Raw genomic sequence first — 17,886 nt, 5'->3', positions numbered from 1 at the left:
AACGCACACACACAGAACGATATCAGCAGCTAAGCAGCAGAGACAAGTCACCTGCTAACAGAGGACGACACAATTTGAGTACGAGAATACGATGCAGTTTGAGACCACACAGTAAGCATGGTGTTACCTGCCTACCAAGCACAGACGCATAAATGCTTACCTCTTTTGCTGGGTACAGCAACTGAAAAACAAAAGTCCAAGTTGTCTCCATGTTTATGACACAGATACTCACAACAGGCTTCATTATTAAGTGCGTCAGTAATTCAGTTACAGCTGCTGGGAGTGATGAACACAGCAGCTGTCACATATGTTAGAACCACATTGCTGTGTATTGATATTTATTAACAGTATGAGAACAAAGGCCAGCAGACTTTCACATAAGAGCCTGACGATTCTAATACAACACTATCAGCACCTAACACCGGAGCTATATAACAGCCTTCAGGGTACAGACTGCTCAGCTGAATCAAAAGCTTATCATCAAAGCAAAGAGATTATGTCTAAACTGGGAAATAATCTAAAAAGCTTCACATTTCAGTTGATAATAAGACATTCCTGTCATTCTAGAGGCACCCGACTGCTACAAGATCAATCTTTGTGCCTGCAAAGGAAGATCAAAACACCCCAGTGTGTCTTCAAAAATCTGACATGAAAGCAGACGGGACAGGGCTCCGTCTAGAGCTTTTATGTTGGATAAAAGCATGCTGGTCAGTGGTACTTGTGCTGATATCTGAAGTTCCACCTTCAATAAAAACAGCTTGCTATCTCAAAAAGTGGGCATATGCTACTGTCTTCTTTGTTTGACCTCACTATCGTAGAGGTGTCCATAATGCAAGTTATGATTAGCTACTATTTTTACCAATAAACTTATATTTTCCACCTGGTTGTAGATGGTTGTCGATGATCCACCTCCAGTGGCTTTGCATCTACCAGTGCACAGCTATGAACCACTGACTTTGCACAGAAACTCCAAGCATGTCCACAAGCTGCTTCCTCATTTTCAAACACACCGGAAGACATTATCCTTTACCCACAAATGTCACCCTGCATTATGCTATCCTGACTTTATCCATGCAAATCAGGTGTACACCTAATGGTGCGTCACTGATTACGAAAACACATTTGTTAAATTTATCTCCTCTTCATTGTAGATTAATAACAATCATGACACTACAAATACTGTTTTCCCCATATGTAAGTCAGTGAAGAAATTTCAGAGAGATCTGAGAACTCACCATCAGTTTGTGACTTGCTGAGGAAAATGGTGCTGGCGCGGGGATGATCTGAGGGATTGTACTCCATGGGAAGATCTAAAGATGGAGGAAGGAAAACATAAGGCTCAAAGAAAAGCAGCATTTAAAACGGAGAATTTCATTCAAATGATTTAACCCCAAGCAGCAGAAGCAAAATATGCAGCTGAAAAATAACTGCTGTCAGGAAAAACAAATTGTTTAAGTTGTTAGAGAAGTTACTATGTTCTTTTGGTAAAACTGTATTTAATATCATATAATCATCAGGATGAGGGGTATAACTTAAACACACTGCCGGACACAACCTTTAATTTTGAGGTTATAAATGTGGGACTGGCTTCACGAGTTAACCAACTCTCGTCTAATGGTCTGAGCTAAATGAAAAACAAATCTGTCAGCTGACAGTTTGCTGCACCAGCGCTGTGTAAACGGTGGTTTGTAAATCAATGCACTAAGCAAACACAGCAGAAGGCTATAGATTTGTATTGAATCACCATCTGCACACACACCACCTAGAACCCAAAGATCCCAGAGGAGCTGGCAAGAAAAACTGCAATAAATGACGAGCACAATATCATTCAGCACTGTACAGCTGATAAAAATCAGCTGCTGAAACCTGCTTTGTACAACATTCATCCTTTGGGTATGACGCTAAGTGCTTTGTACACTTATCCATCAGAGGGTGTCTGAATGTTTCAATGAGGCTTTTTTATAAAAAGATCAAAAGTAATAGTCCTAATAACTGAAATATGCTTACATGTTACATTTTTTTTAAATGGAAAGTACCCCAGGTATTTGTTTGATTTGCTTTTATGTGTTTCTGTAAATATACTGCCTTCCCTTGCCAGATGTGTCTGTTTAAATCCAGAAGCAGCTACAGAGCCTAGCATATGGCTGTTATGCACAGCTACTGAATGAATATATCAGTATCAATTTAGTGTCCTAGTTCCTTGTCCCAATTACGTCCCATAGCCCCAAACATGGTGAAACGTGACATTTTACTGCTAAATTATAAACAGGAAATGTAGAATTCGGAGCCTGCAGACATAATAGTTTCTGTGGTTAGTGCAACAGAGAACCACTGTTGTTTGAACAGCAGACTTTTATTTGATCTCCAAGGTTGATTTAATGGTGGAATTTTCTGGTGACCTGTAATATCCTGCACTACCTTAGATGAAACCATTTGTTGACATGACTTCAGAATCTTTATTGTGCTCTGGTCAAGGTTAAACATTTACTCTCAAATGTTACAATAGCCTGAGGAAAATTTAATGATAATGTCACACTAACATTACATCGACACTGCCACGCATTAAACTCTGAACCAGAAAAGAAACAAAACTAAAATTCAATGCAAACTAGCAGCGTGGGGTGGTTAGCCAACAAGCGGCTTCCTGGCCTCCTGGATGATGTCAGCGCAACAGGAAGGGTCACAAAGAACCAACACCCAGACGGACAAATGCAGAGAAAGAGAAATTGATGTCAAGAGACAGGCAAAGAGTGAGAAGCTGATAATGAGAGAGAAAAGGGCAAAGAGGGCAAGAGAGCAGAAAAATAAAGTGATGAAGATGACAGATTTGACACATGATTGACAGAGAGGGAGAGAGAGAGGGAGAGAGAAACAGTAGTAGAGAAAATAAAACGAGTGAAGGTGATGACAGGGGAGGCATTAGGAGAAAGAAAGTAAAGGTGAGGGAGAAGAGTTTGGCTTGCAACCAGATCTCGCTGAGTCTTGTTGGTGTAAAGCTTTGGTTTACGTGTGCAATTAAACACACCATGCAGTGATAAGTACAGAGCATATACAGCTGAGATCACAGAGGCTCTTTGCACAGCAGCTTACACAAGCAAGCCGCTGCTATTGTCTACAAACTCTTTTGAACTATGTGTTGGAGAGCCACTTAAACAGCCTCAAAGGACACACACACACACACAAATTCATATATATACACATACATACATATATACATATATATGTACACACACACACACACACACAAATTCATATATATACACATACATACATATATACATATATATGTACACACACACACACACACACACACACGCACGCACACACACACGCACGCACGCACGCACGCACGCACGCACGCACGCACGCACACACACACACACACACACACACACACACACACACACACACACACACACACACAGCTATGATGTAGGAGGTAGTGACAAGCAATGCTGAATAAAAGATGGGTGTGTGGGAAGAAGCAGCACTGGAGGAGAACTTAAGGTTGGTTAATGATGATGCACAGTGTCTGAACCTTAGTGATGGAGAAAGCAAGCATGGAAATCACAGTTTAATGACACAGTATGATCGTGACAAAATGCCCATTTTTTCTGTAGATTTAGATTTCATTTGTGGCGAGGGTCATACACCATTTCTTTTATGAATTATTACATAATGCCATTTATAGAATCTCACCTGGAAATATTTTATTTGCCATCTACTTTATGACGGATAACCATGCAATATATTTAGCTGCCTCATTCTGCAGATGAACTCCAAGCAGCACTATCAAGTACTCCAGCGAGCATGCCAGGGAAGGGAAAACATACAGGAAGGCCTAGAACTAGCTGGTCAGCAATGGTTGAACATTCAAAATAAGAGTGCAACACAAACTGGAAACAGAGACCATTCGCCTTTAAAACAAAAGATGCAACTATTGCATAGCGTTGGTTTTAAATGTAAGGCACAAGGTTTACCCAATGAAACCCATCATTATTATTTCCTTTAGTGAGCAACAGATGATAGGGGGCCACGAACCTGTCTTTAGGCCTGTGCAGCCGACAGTTGTTTGCTATTCTGCAGGTGCCTATGTAGATCTCAGATTTATTAAGACCCTGTGATCCATCATTGGTACTCATTGGTACTCATTGGTAATTGCATGCCTGCTAGGCATGCAATTACTTGTACTTTGTACTTTTTATATTTCTGCTGTATAGAACTTTGGTCAGGCATCTGTTGTTTAGTAAGTGCTATATAAATAAATTATGGCCTCAAATTTTAAAAGAGTTCCATCCACTTTGTGGTGCCAGCACTTATTTAAGTTGTCTCTGTTTTAATAATGTGTCAGTTCAAGCCTTTCCTCTCTAATTAGCTGTTGTGCTTTAGGTTATATGACATTTTCTGTTGTTTCTGTTTTGTTTTGTTTTGTTTTATTTTACAGCTGTTTCCTTTACGGTACCCTCATTCACTTGCTAAGCCTCATCACCAGGAGTCATGAAGGAGGGAATCTCATAGGTCCAGTTAGTGGATTAGAACATTTGGCACCAATTTTTTAAAGGATGGATCACAGAGGAAGCAATATAATATCACACACTTTGATCATCTAAAACACCTCAGTTACTGAAGTTATGCATGCTGCAGTAAGAAAAGTTTTGTTGTTGTTTTTTGTTTTGTTTTGTTTTTTTAAAAAGAAGAAGGAAAAAAACAGAGCCAGGGTGTGTCCCCCTCAATGTGTGGTCACTGACCTCTGGTGCGAGTCCGCCCTATATAAGTTCTCTCCCCCCATTTCTCCAACCTGGGGGAGACAAAAGCAACCCGGCTTCCTGCGTTTCAGGAAGTTGAGAGGAAATGAAGCAAGGGGTGGAGGTTACTGATTGTTAGCAATGTAGACTGAACAAAGAATGGTGAGAAGGTCAGCTTGTGCATTTAAGCCATGCATGTATGAAGCTATACCACTTACGTTGTACAGAATAATGACGGAACATATCTAACATGGAAAGATAAACATAAGAAGAAAAAGGGCACCAACAAAGTTGTGCCTACTGCCCTTCCCATTTCCCATATGATAACTGAATGGACTTCTACAAGCTGAAGCGTGGTCTTATACTAGGGCTGATTTTATGCTACATAACTACTGAATATAGTATTGACTCTGAGAAATACAGTTTCTATAGTCTAGCATTTATAGTAAATTAAAGCTCTCTTATTATATTGTTTATAATATATCAATACCTTATGAATTTTTATAAAAACGTCATATCATGATATCAATGATATCATGCACAGCAATCAGAAATGTCTAAATATGCTGACAGTGAGAGCAACATGTCGGCCTCCAAAGACAATTTAACAAGAGAGTTATTTCAATAACTTCTAATAAAGCACAAAGCTTTGCAAAATATGCAAGAAAACTGTTCTGCTAAAGTCGGAAACAACAAACTTGTTAACTTGAGGCAAAAAACACAGCTTCGAGTAGAACCAAGATATTAGCATTTGTGAGGTGGAGACGGAGATGGAGAAACAAATGACTCAACCAAGCATCACTGGAGGACTCCAGGTTACACTCGACATGACGGGAAGAACAAATGGTGGATAATTTGGAATTACTGATTTGGTTACATGGTGGAAAAACAGAAGCCTGACCCCAGATACAGCAGAGTTCCAAGATAAGTTACTTTAGTTATTACTCAGGGAAAACACTGCATAGGCTACTTTTGTGATTACAGTTGACTTATGCTGTGTAACTGGTATTCATAGTTTTCAGTCGTGTGACCATTCACTGCCACTCAGCAAAACATTAGTCTGTCAAAGCGGTTAGTAGTGGAGAGTCTGTAGTACTTCGGGACAAAGTGGGATTTTTTTGTTTGCTTGGTTTTCCTACCTGTCTTAAGCCAAGACTACTTTAGTCATCATTTAATCTTGATGCATAAATAACGCTGCTGTGGGAGGTGAAGAACAAGAAATTGTTCATTGTTAAAGCAAAAGTAAGTGCTACCAGGCTAGCTTAAACAAACTACCACATGTAAATATTATATTTTGTTGACTTGGAAAGGGGAAGGGGTTAATTTATAGACCATAACACATGCGTAGGGCCAAATGCATTTTATTTCATGTATTTTCTTTTAATAATAAAATAAATATTCACTAATTCAAGGCTGTGTTACTAATTCTGAACCAAATTTATTGTTTTATAGGATATTCAGAATGTTTTTATGCCGTGAACAAGATAAGATATGATAAGATAAGATAACCTTTATTAGTCCCACACGTGGGAAACATGCTCCCCAGAGTGATCTGATGGTCTGTATATATTGTACGCTACTACACTACTCTCACTACATGCTCCCCAGAGTAGTCATGAGTAAGGCTCCATCCCCTTTGCTGGTTTTTGGTTGCTCAGCTCCAGATGGTGCAACTTGGTGCCAACCAGACAAGACAGAGTGTCAAAAAGAAGGCAAATGATGATTTGAATGACGATGACTTGAGACAGCAGCATAAATAAAAGTTTGTGAATTGAAGGAAACCACTTGACTCCTGTTTAACCTTAAATTACGTCAATCTGCAATTTCACGTAAAAAGGCCTTTTTGAGTGATGTTTGCAAAGGCATCCGCGAGCTACCACACCTACAACTTTAATCGCAGCACCACATGATACTGTGACTTTGCCCTGATAACAGAGAGATGGAGAAATCCATGAGGAGGACACAGTTATTCACACATTCACTGGACGCGGTTAGTGAATAACTTAAAGGCTGTGATGGCACATCTTAACAGTCGATACACGCTCCTATTTTGAAAAGAAAACACTGCAGACTGCAGAGAAGACATCGACTGTAACTTGTCATGAGCTCCATTGTGGTTTTAATCTGCACCTTTGAGAAAGTATGTTATCTGTGTTGTAACATTTGGAACCCTATCAGCCTATGATACGGCAATTGTGTACTAACACTTTGGGAGATAGCTGAACAGGCCAAAGTTACAGCTGCTTTATTTTGTTTTCTTTTTCTTTTTTCTATCTAATTAGTGTTATCCCATCTGGACACAGTTCAGTGTCTATCATGGTTACCATCAGGAATTCCTCTTGGTACAGAGGAAGCAAAGTACAATTTACTATTTAAACACTCGACACACACTGACAATTGTTTGGTTTAATATGCAGTTACATTTCTGGGCATCAAATTGACCAACTCTAATATTAAAAAATTGAGGTTAAAGGTCATGAGGGTGACTAAATGGCTGAAAATCCAAGTGAATGAATAACTAATGATGAACCCATATTTTAAATTTTACCACACACACACACACACACACACACACACACACACACACACACACACACACACACACACACACACACACACACACACACACACACAGACACACCCTCAGCAGTGCCATCGCAGCTCTTTCTAACAGCTTAAACCACCCCTCAGCTTGTATCATCGATCCCCGACAGCTACCAAACTCTGTGCAGTGATGCAGACTCATCAAAGTAAAAAGAGCTGAGCTTTTATAAAAGAAAAGCCGACAGGGACAAGAAGATGAAGCAGGAAGAGTTGGGAAAATTGCACCAGAACACACCAGAAAACAGCTCTCATTTGCATGATTACAGAAAAAAATTCACCAAAAAAAGGGTTGTAAACACGTATCCAAGCTGAGACATATTTATACAAGTATTTAAAAGCAGTCAGCAGTAAGTCAAAGCTGCAGTGGCCTGATGACAAATGCAGGAAGTGTTGCCGAGCCAAATGACTGAATTACTTGGTGGAATATAAATGCTAAGAAACAGGCTTCTTATTTCTCTTGCATGACTGTGTGAAAGTGTTAGAGAACAGTGTGTCAAGCCAGTCAAGAGACAGTGAAAAGTATTGCTAAGCAGAACAAAAATAAACTGAGAGAAGAGGAGAAGTGCCAAGAAAGTTGTTAAAATGATGAGTTTGATGAGTTTTCACATTTGATAAGTTTATTGCATGTCTCCATTAGATTAAGGGCCCATAGCTAACCAGCTAACTGCTCTGTGAAACATTCCTAAGACACAGATGTACTTTGCGCTACATGCTAACGCTATTATGCCGATGCAGTTTTACCAAGCTCGTTGTCTGGCACTGGATTTCTAAACAGGGCTATGAATAATGTTCCAGCTATAAAAAAAACAAAAAACCCCCCATACTTCATGTCTGTCTACAGATCTACATCCTGCTTTGTGGCGTTAATACACCCTGGACTGACTAACAGGAGTTAAAAGACTTTGTGAGAAATTACAAACAAACAGAGCCTTGGAGCTCCAAGTTTGAAGACTGCATTAAGGCTGAAAGTGTACCGACATACAGATGTAGAGCACTGCCATTGAAGGATGGTTGTAATTAGTTAAAGCTTAAATGAAACAACCCAGGGAAGGCAGAGGAACAAAGAAATTAAAAAGTGTTCCCAAAGAAAGACAACAGCACCGCAAATTCTGCAGCAAAAGTCCCAGTTTCTTTGAAAATCTCTCAACAGATGCTGGAAATCATTTTAAATATAGCAAGGACTGAAGAGACAGACAGATGGAGATTAAAACAAATATCGCAAAGAGATGCAAAAAGCGGGTGGCTACACTCCAAATTGTTATTGACATTGCATTTAGGAAGGCAAGTGACTCATATTTTCCCAGACACTCAAATCTAACAATCACATTTAATGCAATGGCACAGCAATATCAGCTGTTTTCTGCCTATGTGTTAATTAAGAACAGGAATAAAAGCTGGAGAATCTTTGATTACATCAACATTCTGTTAAAACACTGCTGCCTACATGATGAATAAAAGCAGTTTTTGAGCAACACAAGCTGCTAAAGCTGCTAAAATTGCATGAAATGCTGCCAGGTGTGACTCAAACTCACATGCTCTTTAGTCAAAAATGTAATCACAGAGATGCAATTCCCATGTCGATCATTTTCCTTTGTTGTTTCATAATCAGAGATATGTAGTTATTTAATGGCATGCTGTCATATTACACATCTAATACAGATTCACATTTTCTAAGATGACCTGGCATTTTTCCACTCATCCTCAAAGACTGTGTGGAAAGTGGGAGATTTATTTTTGTTTTTCAGTGTGTTTGTTCTCTGTGTACGTAAAAGGAATAACAAGTGCGAGTGAGATATACAAGCACATGAGGGACATTAGGGGTTGAAGGGAACAATGGGCAGGGAGGGGACTCATTTACTCTGCACCCAGCTGAGTGCTATAAACCCTCCCTCCCTCTTTCTTTCCCCTCCCAACCTTTGCATCCTCTGCTCGCTGTAACTAGGCAACACTAGCTTGAAACGATTCAGATGGTAGAGGCAGGCCCATCAAAGGCAAAGACAGACAGGCGGGCTTGCTGCCTTTTTCTTCCCTTCCTATCTTTCTCTTTGCCTTTACCACCTGCTTATACTGTACTAATTGCTGCTGAGTATTACACTGCTTGCTGATGCGGTGATACAGTGCAACACAGGATGAAATCCGCAGTATGAGATCCACAGCATTCCCTTTGAGTGCAATGTAAACTTCATATGCCTGCTGCATCCACAGAAAAACAGCAATTGCATCTCATCTCAGAAGTTCAGTTTAACTAGGTGTTTTGGGGAAGAGGGGCAAATTTAACACCCGAAGAAAAAAAAAATCAATGATAATTCCTAACTGCATTAGTCTGAAGTCAGTAGTTGATGAAATAGTAGGAAAGAAATCACACACAAAGGGCTGACAGTAAAGAACCGACAAATAAGGAAATAGAAACAATAGTAGAGGATTAACATAATCTTTATAAGCAGACATAAACACACACACACAGATCAGAGGTGTGGCTGTACTGAAGCACCATCTCTGCTGACACATAGGACAGATATGGCCAATTAGTGGTAACAGGACTGAAGCAGTCTAAATATACAGCAGTCTGGGGGGACATGATGCAGATTTGAAAAAGCAATCCAAGCTAAAGTTCCTCTCTCAGTATAGACAAACTAGGAAAAACTATCTGAATGGACAATCCGGGAAATATGATACTGCACTGTAATGCTAGTGGGGTTCTAAGCATGTATGTCAATTTAGGAACAAGGAATTAAGACAGTGGAAGGAAACAACTGAGCAGCTAGTACTTATCTTGCTCTTTTATTCTAAAAGCACAATGACGCTGATTTGAGAAGTAACAATAATGCGGATATGCTTTTGGCCTGTGTTTGCTGGACCTGTGAAAGCTGCTCAAGTGTGATGCGTTAGCCCCAATGCTCTATGCTCTATGCTCTTCAACTAATCCAAGCCACTGTCTCTCTCTCCTTCTCTCTGTGAGCTTTATCTAGTGTCAAGCTGTGGAAGGAGCCGGGGATGACAGGAAGGCCATCTGTGCCAAGCTCCGTCACACTCCGCCCGTGCTGACATTTCCATAACGCGCATGCACGCTGGAACATGTTGGAATCAAAATCCACACATACCCACGTACGACATTTGTACACATGCATGCAACCAAAACAAACACAGCAGAGTGACTATGGCTTTCCAGTGATGCACAAAGTTAGTGGTAAACACTCGCATGTGTGCCGTGACAGGGAATCATGAACGGAAGAAGCAGTTTAGAAAATGGGTGATAAAACAAATAAGCAAAAATGAAAATGAGCAGACGTCAAATTAGCTGAACCACCCCACTGCAATGACCCATAACTCGCGTCTGAGCGGTATATTGTCGACTGTGTTGCCTGTCAGGTGTTGGCAGCATGCTGGCAGCCAAGCTCGGTTTCCAAAAGCCAATCAGCAGCATGTAATTACCTCCACACCTGCTCACCCGACACCAACAACTCCACTGGTCCCATCTGATGATGTGATGGCTGCGAGCACAGCTTATCTGGGCAAATCAGCCCCGATTCCACGAGGGTCACCACAATCAACAACAGCTTCATTCATTACTCTACCCTCAGAATGATCCCACGTCACGTTTCCGCCATAGGGCAGCATCATCTGACTGCAATTACTCTTACTGTCAAGTCACATGAACACCTACTTTTCGTTCTCAAGAAGGTGTGTGGAAATAATATGCTATACTGACTACACTGATGTGAAAGTATGAGCTAGACAGATGATGCAAGAGAAAAATCTGCTGATACTGACAGCTCTTCCTGTTTCTCAATTTGAGTCTTGCCTCTGTGAATAATTTAGCAACTGTGTTTTCACTCGCAACTTCTAGTTTTTACAAGTTCTCACTTTATTTACAAAGATGGGTATTTATTTTGAGATTAATGTGGAATATGTAATACTGTATTAACCTGCAGAGGAGGTTGACCAATTTAACTTGTGAAATGAACCAAGGGGGTCGCTTTTTTTAAATGCCTCATAAAGAACATCTAACAACAGCAGCAGGTGTTGAAGTCAGGAAAATCAATTTATTTATACAGCACGTGTATACACAACACAGCTGGAAGGCTGATCTAATGTTACATGAACAAACATCTGAATTTGTGTATTTCCTCCTGCTTGGATTCCCTTTCAGTCATGCGGCTGGTTAAAACTGGAAAAAAGCAGGCTGATTTTCTCCTTTATAAAAGCGTTTAATCAGAGGTGTTAAACATAAGACCTGTGGGCCACAATCGGCCTGGCAAAGATGGAAAATCTGAGGGAGTGCATAGATTTTTTTTAAGTTAAACAGTTCTTCTTACAGTTAACCTTAAGATCAAAGTGAGCTATTTGTTGCCCACGATGTAAAACGACTTTGACACGCCTGTGTTAAACCATGTACGTATGCCTTGTCCTGTCCTGTTATTACTTTTTGTGCTACAGAAGCACTTCGGGGGGTTAAGTGCCTTGCTCGAGGACGTTTAAAACAGATAAAGAGTGAGACTAAAAAAGGTTTGAGGGCTTTTAGAAACTCACTTTTGTTAAAAGAAAGCATAATGTACACAGTTTTCTCTGGAGTTTGTTTTGTTTTTTCATCTTTAGCAATACTTCATTTTAATAAACCTTATGAGACGTTCTCAAGTCTTGAGGTAACTCCAGGACTCATTTGGCGGACAGCCATTTTTAGCACTATAGTGCTTGACTTTTCAAGGTATTACCTGGAGAAACATACCAATTGACTGACTTTTGGTAGGTGCAGCAGACAACCCCTGTTTGCAAAAACAAGTTCAACTGTACATTTAAAAGTAGAGAAAAAAATCCTAATTTATTCTTAAGTGAGCAGCTTTTCCAGTGAGTTTATGGTCTCAGTTGTTAATTTTAGGCCTTTTTTTTTTATTATAGAATATAAAAAATGATGTAAAGAAACTTGCTGTTGATGTTCTCTTCTTTAAATCAACACAAACAGACACTCCTGCTTTGTCTTCACAGCTTTTCTAATAATTCAAGTGGCCTGTTGACAGCTATCCCCAAAAGATCTCTTAAGAACCCGAAACACCACATCTAATGTCGCTGCATGGTAAAAGCAGAAGTTACACCAAGCAAGCAGACACACAGCATTATTCAAGCTGATTCTGATTCTAACATTCAAAATAACTGGTAGGGATCTACAGAGATCATCTACATTTTGTTTGGTCATCCTGCTTGCAAGAGCCACACACTCTTGACAAGCTGGATGTGTGGAATACACTCCAGACTACAGAATGAAGACCTGGATCACAAAGGTTACCGGCATTCCCACGCCTCACTACCCAGCCCTCTCCCAAAAGCCCCTGCTTAACATTTTGACAGAACACAATGAAAGGGAAAAAAACAAAAAACACAGCATTTAAAGCCAAAATTGCTTTAACTGTTGAGTTTATTTTTCTCTCAAGCCATACCAGGTTGGTCAGATCAAAATATTCAGGCCCAGTGGAGCATCAGGGCTGCCTTTGAGCAGACCTATTTAAAACTCTGCGTGCACATGGTTGAACCATGAGTGCTATTTTAACACGTCTTCTGCCCACTGGCCTTTATAAATGATGACATTTCATATACACATCTGGCATTTGCCTTTGTCACTTTTTTTTCTTTCCATTAGTTATGATCAATATGATTAACGTCAGGCTCAAACAAACTACTCCAAACCACACATAATTTTTACACTTACAAAATGTTGGTGGTAATTTTAAGAAATTACATACTTTTTGTTAATTAAAGTGCACTTGTGAAATTAAGCAAGGAACTTTTTTTCTTTTTCCTATATCTGGTAAAGAAGGAAAGTCCAGGGGAAACCAGAGTTAGGTAATATGACCTTTGAATCTAACTGTATTTAACCGACTAAACAAATACCTCAAATGATTTCATAAGACATATGACAGTACATATGATAACTACAGCAGCACTGAAAATCCAGCGTGATCCGTGAAGACACGTTCTCGTATTTTAATGAGTGCTCCTTATCGGAGATCCAGAGGCTTGCTCCCTTCCCTTCATCAGAACTGGCAGAAAGCCATTACGATGTGAATCTCTCTGGAGACTGCAGTGACTAGTTCATTTGTGGACAGTAAATGTATCTTCCCACACGAAAGCCAAATCAAGCCAATCGGGACACCAGAATGAGATTGTCACAGACAATTGGATTTTCATTAACAATCTGTGAATCAGTTAATTTGTTTCTAAAATGGAAATTAAGTCCCTCTGAAATGATTTGTTATTCCTTTAGGGAAATCACTGGCTTGTGCCCGCAAAAACAAGAAGTTGTCAAGCAAATGAACAGTTTCTTGGAGGCTGTAATTGTCAGTGTCTTAAGCAGACATGATTCAAACCATCCCTACTAACAATAGCCACTCAACAGCTGATGCAGCTTCTTTGCTTCATCAAAAGCAAATTTCACGTCTGGCTCCCATCTGAAAAGCTGAGGCTTTCCTGTTAGTTCAGCAGCGTGCCTAAACACAAGTAACGAACACAACACTACACAATTCCTCCCGAGAGACGGTCAAAAAACAGACACTACAACACAGATGAACACGGCCTTTTACATGCCGGTTCCCAAGTACAAAGCTGTGTGAAGTCTGACTGTGACAATTTGCACCAATGTGAGAAAACCCCAGGTAACAGAGAGATGAAATCACACTAGCGAGTGCTCGTTCTGTGTGCTGCCTAATGCACAGTCCGCCCAAACAGCACCATCACCTAAACAAAACAGCGAGAATGACCAAATGTAAATGCGTGCTGCATGTTGCATTGGACTAAACCAGTTTCCGTTTGTAACTGTGCTGACTGGTGATTAGGGGAATTGCAAATATTGCAATATTTTATCAGAGTTACACAGAAATCAGTACTGACATTAAACAACCGGCATAAAACGACTTTAAGAGGTAGCAAAATATTATTTACACTGCCAATTACTGACTCACTGTGGCATATATTTCATGAGAAATGTCATATTAAAGTTTCACTTGAGAAATGAAAATGGATGAATGCTAAAACTGGATTCTAACAGTGATTATTCCAAATGAGATGGACTCTTTGTTGTTAACAAGACAATCAGTGTATATGAAAAACTTCAAACAGAGTGCTATCATACAGTGTGGATTTGGGATAATTATTTTAATCAACTTTGGCTTTTAGTTGCTATTAATAATTAAACATCACTGGTCTGTTTTTCTCAAGTTCGGAGCATGTGATCAGCTCATTCCAGAGATTGCTGTTGGACTTAATTACTTAAAATGTTGCATTGTACAATAAGAATGTGATGAAATGTGAGAGCTACTCATCATAGAAGATGAGAATTACTCAATATTGATGCTTGCTGTAAGGAATCAGTTTGGTAAGGAGTGGGGAACAGTGATAAAGACAACATAGTTTAACACATTTTCAAGTTCCACTGGCTTTGGTCTCACCGTAAATTTCAAAATAAGCCTAACTAATACCTAACCCTCCATCTAGTTGAACTCTTTTAGACACAGTCTAAGGAGCTTGGAAAGAAAGCGACTGGACTTTAAGTCTCATGAAGATGTTTTAGCCTCATCTGAGACTTCCAGGTACTTAAACCCTAGTGGGGATTTTCCCCTTGAGAGGGTCACAGATCATACGCCTCATCACACGAGTCAACTTGTGAAAAGGAGTGGGTCATTATCACCAGAGACTTCCAAGGGAAACCATTATAACACCTTGCTTCACCCTATCATGTGACCTGTTAAGGCCACCCGTAGATGTGAGTGGAGGTTGAGGCGCCTGGGAAGGGATCTCAAAACTGCATTTTAGGGGGCAGACAGTCGGTATCGTAAGCCACTCCCTCTGTTCAATGATGGTGACAGAACGTGGTGCTTAAAAGTAAGGAAAATGCAAACCTGTCAAGTCAAAGGGAAGTTAGTCAGTCGTTGTGGTGCTGGCATGAATGTTGCACATCTTAAGTCAATTTGTGTGTTTTTTCTGAGCTATATGTGAAGATCAAGAAGATTTTGAACACTTAACTGTTTAAAGGCTTCCTGTTTGAGAGTTGCTATGTGGCTAACATGGGTCCAAAGATGAATATAAAGTCTGTTGACTTTCTAATGGAGGAAATTTCTACTGTCAGGTTACAGCAGAAAAGCATCCTTGATATTGTGGAGGAGGTAAAGCTCCTCTGCATCCAAAATGCAGAGAAAGAAAAAAAGATTGCACACCCAGAGAGTAAGAGTAAGGTTGCAGACCTGGAACAATATTCCAGGATGAACCAGGTAATGTAAAGTACTTAAATGATAAATCGTAAAATATTAATTAAACTAAACCGATCGCCGGAGGAAGCTAAAGTGCTGGCAATCAAAAATATGGTGGATCTGCAGTTTATATCAGTAAGGAAGCTAAATAAATATTAACTGACAAATATTAACTTATGGTGAAGGGGTCAGATTAAATCAGCATTCCTTTTCGTTATGTAACTGAATCAGAACAGATGACGTGACATTGAAATATATTTTGCTTTATTTTGTGTAGCATTTTTTCCTTTTCTTTGCCAAATGAACTTGTGTATATTATTTACATGATCCAAATATGCTGAACATAAACAACAAGTCCAGTCACTTTCTTTACGAGCTCCTTAGACCACCATGACCTGGATGACTAACACCTCATGCAGACATATCATTTAGACACATGGAAAATCAAAGGTTCAGCTTGAACACTGATTTTCCAGCTACCACAATGGAAATGGACTAACAGACTAATCCACATTCAAAGTAGCTGTAAAACTCTCACACCTGTGACCGCATTACATCCGACCGCTCTGCATCGTGGACAACAATGCCCCTCAGCCGCTCCAAACTCACTGTCAACCGCAGCCCCTTTCACACTCTTTATTATGCATCCCACTCCTGAAATCACTGCTGAACCTACTTTCTGCACTTCAACTTTTGTTAATGTCCTACATTTACTAAAGTGCATTTTAACAACCCACCCAGTTTGCATGAGAAACCACTTTCAATATGGGTGGAGAAGGCAACAGTGACAGCACTGGTGCTACAGAATTTAAAAGGTGAGTTTAACAAAACAAGACAAAGTGAGAGTCACATACAGCCTATCGGCCACTGTCTGTTCTTTTTTTAGTTAACTAAAAGACTGCGTAGTTATTTTATTTGTTCTTTCATCAGGTAATTTTGTTTTTTCTGTTTAATAACAAGGGAGTGGGAGAGATGTCAAAAACCTGCTACACCATCCACCATTATATCCTCTTTAGCTGAATGGTCAGACAGGTCAATGTGTCTGGTTTGTGAGTAAAAAAGAAAAAGATATTCCACACAATGTTTTTCTTTAATTAAGAAGAAGATTAACCTACTTCCAGGGACTGCAAATCTGGCATTTGGGTTGATTTTTTTTATTTTATTTTAGTTTTTAAGCCAAAGTACAAAATTTTGTAGATTCCTACAGTGAAGGATTCAGAGGTTGTTTTATAATCAGGGTTCATACGCATTTTTCAGGGTCAAATTCAAGCACTTTTTAAGCAATTTGAAGGGCCATTTTTCAAGCTTTTCAAGCACATTACCAAAAAAAAAAAAAAATCACCTCAGTAAGGCCATGTAAAAATTAAAACAAATCATTTTAGGTTGACTTAAATTGTCCTTTGTTGCCCTTTTGTTAAAACACAGAAAAATGCATCACAGACAAATACTGAAAAAGGAAATGGTGCAATATGCATATAGTGTACAAAGTCAAAAAACACATTTCTCTTAAAAATTAAGATATGCAAATGTGAACAAATCAACTTGTCAGAGATATTCATCCCCACTTGAAAAAAACAACAACAACTAATTGTTAAGTCAATTAAAACTGACCTGTGAATCATTCAATCATCCAACGGCTATCTAACTCAAGGGACGAGTTACAAAAATCTTACAAAATTTTAAATTCTGTCTCTTTTCTTTAGCCACTCTGTGTTTAGCAGCCTGTCACAAAAACACATCACTTCGTCCTTATTTCTCAGTTGAATGTATGAAAAATGCCAAAGATAAGACAGTGGGTGATTCCCATAGAGATGAAAATGTGGCCTATCTCAGCATGATGTGCAGTGTGTCCTTAAAAAAAATTTGAGGATACTGCACTGCAGAGGACAAAAGAAGTGGCAGCTACGTTGCTGCGTTGTCACAAACTTGGGTGTCCACACCAACCACGTGCCCATCCAGCGGGGTGATGACATTACCTCTCAGCCTTTTATGGCTGACAGATAAATATCTACAGCACATGAACAGCATTAGAAGTCACATCCTCGAGAAACATAAAAACATCCAGCAAAGCTCTGCGACAGGTTGGCTCAAGATTTGATTTGCACAGTATTCTATCTTAAGTCTTTGACGTGTAGTTTTTAATTATGTCAATTTTCAAATATGAATTTCTGCAATTCTGCACTTGGCATGGTTCACATTAGGGCTGTGCGATATGACCAAAATCTCATATCCCGGTATTAAGACATGTATCGTCCGATAACAATATAAATCACAAAAATGTAACATTTTCTGTAAATTCTGTG

The 17,886-nt window shown here is 39.5% G+C and overlaps 1 protein-coding gene across 4 annotated transcripts in view; it reads right to left on the bottom strand.

The window, feature by feature from the left end:
- ccny (cyclin Y) overlaps positions 1-17,886 on the bottom strand; it is a 38,702-nt gene that overhangs the window by 13,788 nt on the left and 7,028 nt on the right. For 2 of the 4 annotated variants that reach the window (XM_039617465.1, XM_031728346.2), the window contains exons 2-3: positions 1,236-1,310; positions 161-181 (exon numbers count right to left, since the gene is read on the bottom strand). In XM_039617465.1, the coding sequence (XP_039473399.1) occupies positions 161-181; positions 1,236-1,310 (96 nt within the window). The remainder of the gene's footprint in view (positions 1-160; positions 182-1,235; positions 1,311-17,886) is intronic. The other 2 variants (XM_039617466.1, XM_031728347.2) reach the window with 1 other exon arrangement.

Source organism: Oreochromis aureus, linkage group 9 (genome assembly GCF_013358895.1).
Source record: "Oreochromis aureus strain Israel breed Guangdong linkage group 9, ZZ_aureus, whole genome shotgun sequence".
In the NCBI taxonomy this organism is placed as follows: domain Eukaryota; kingdom Metazoa; phylum Chordata; class Actinopteri; order Cichliformes; family Cichlidae; genus Oreochromis; species Oreochromis aureus.
The sequence above is the reverse complement of the archived record's forward strand: the minus strand, read 5'-3'. Positions and strand labels throughout refer to the sequence as shown.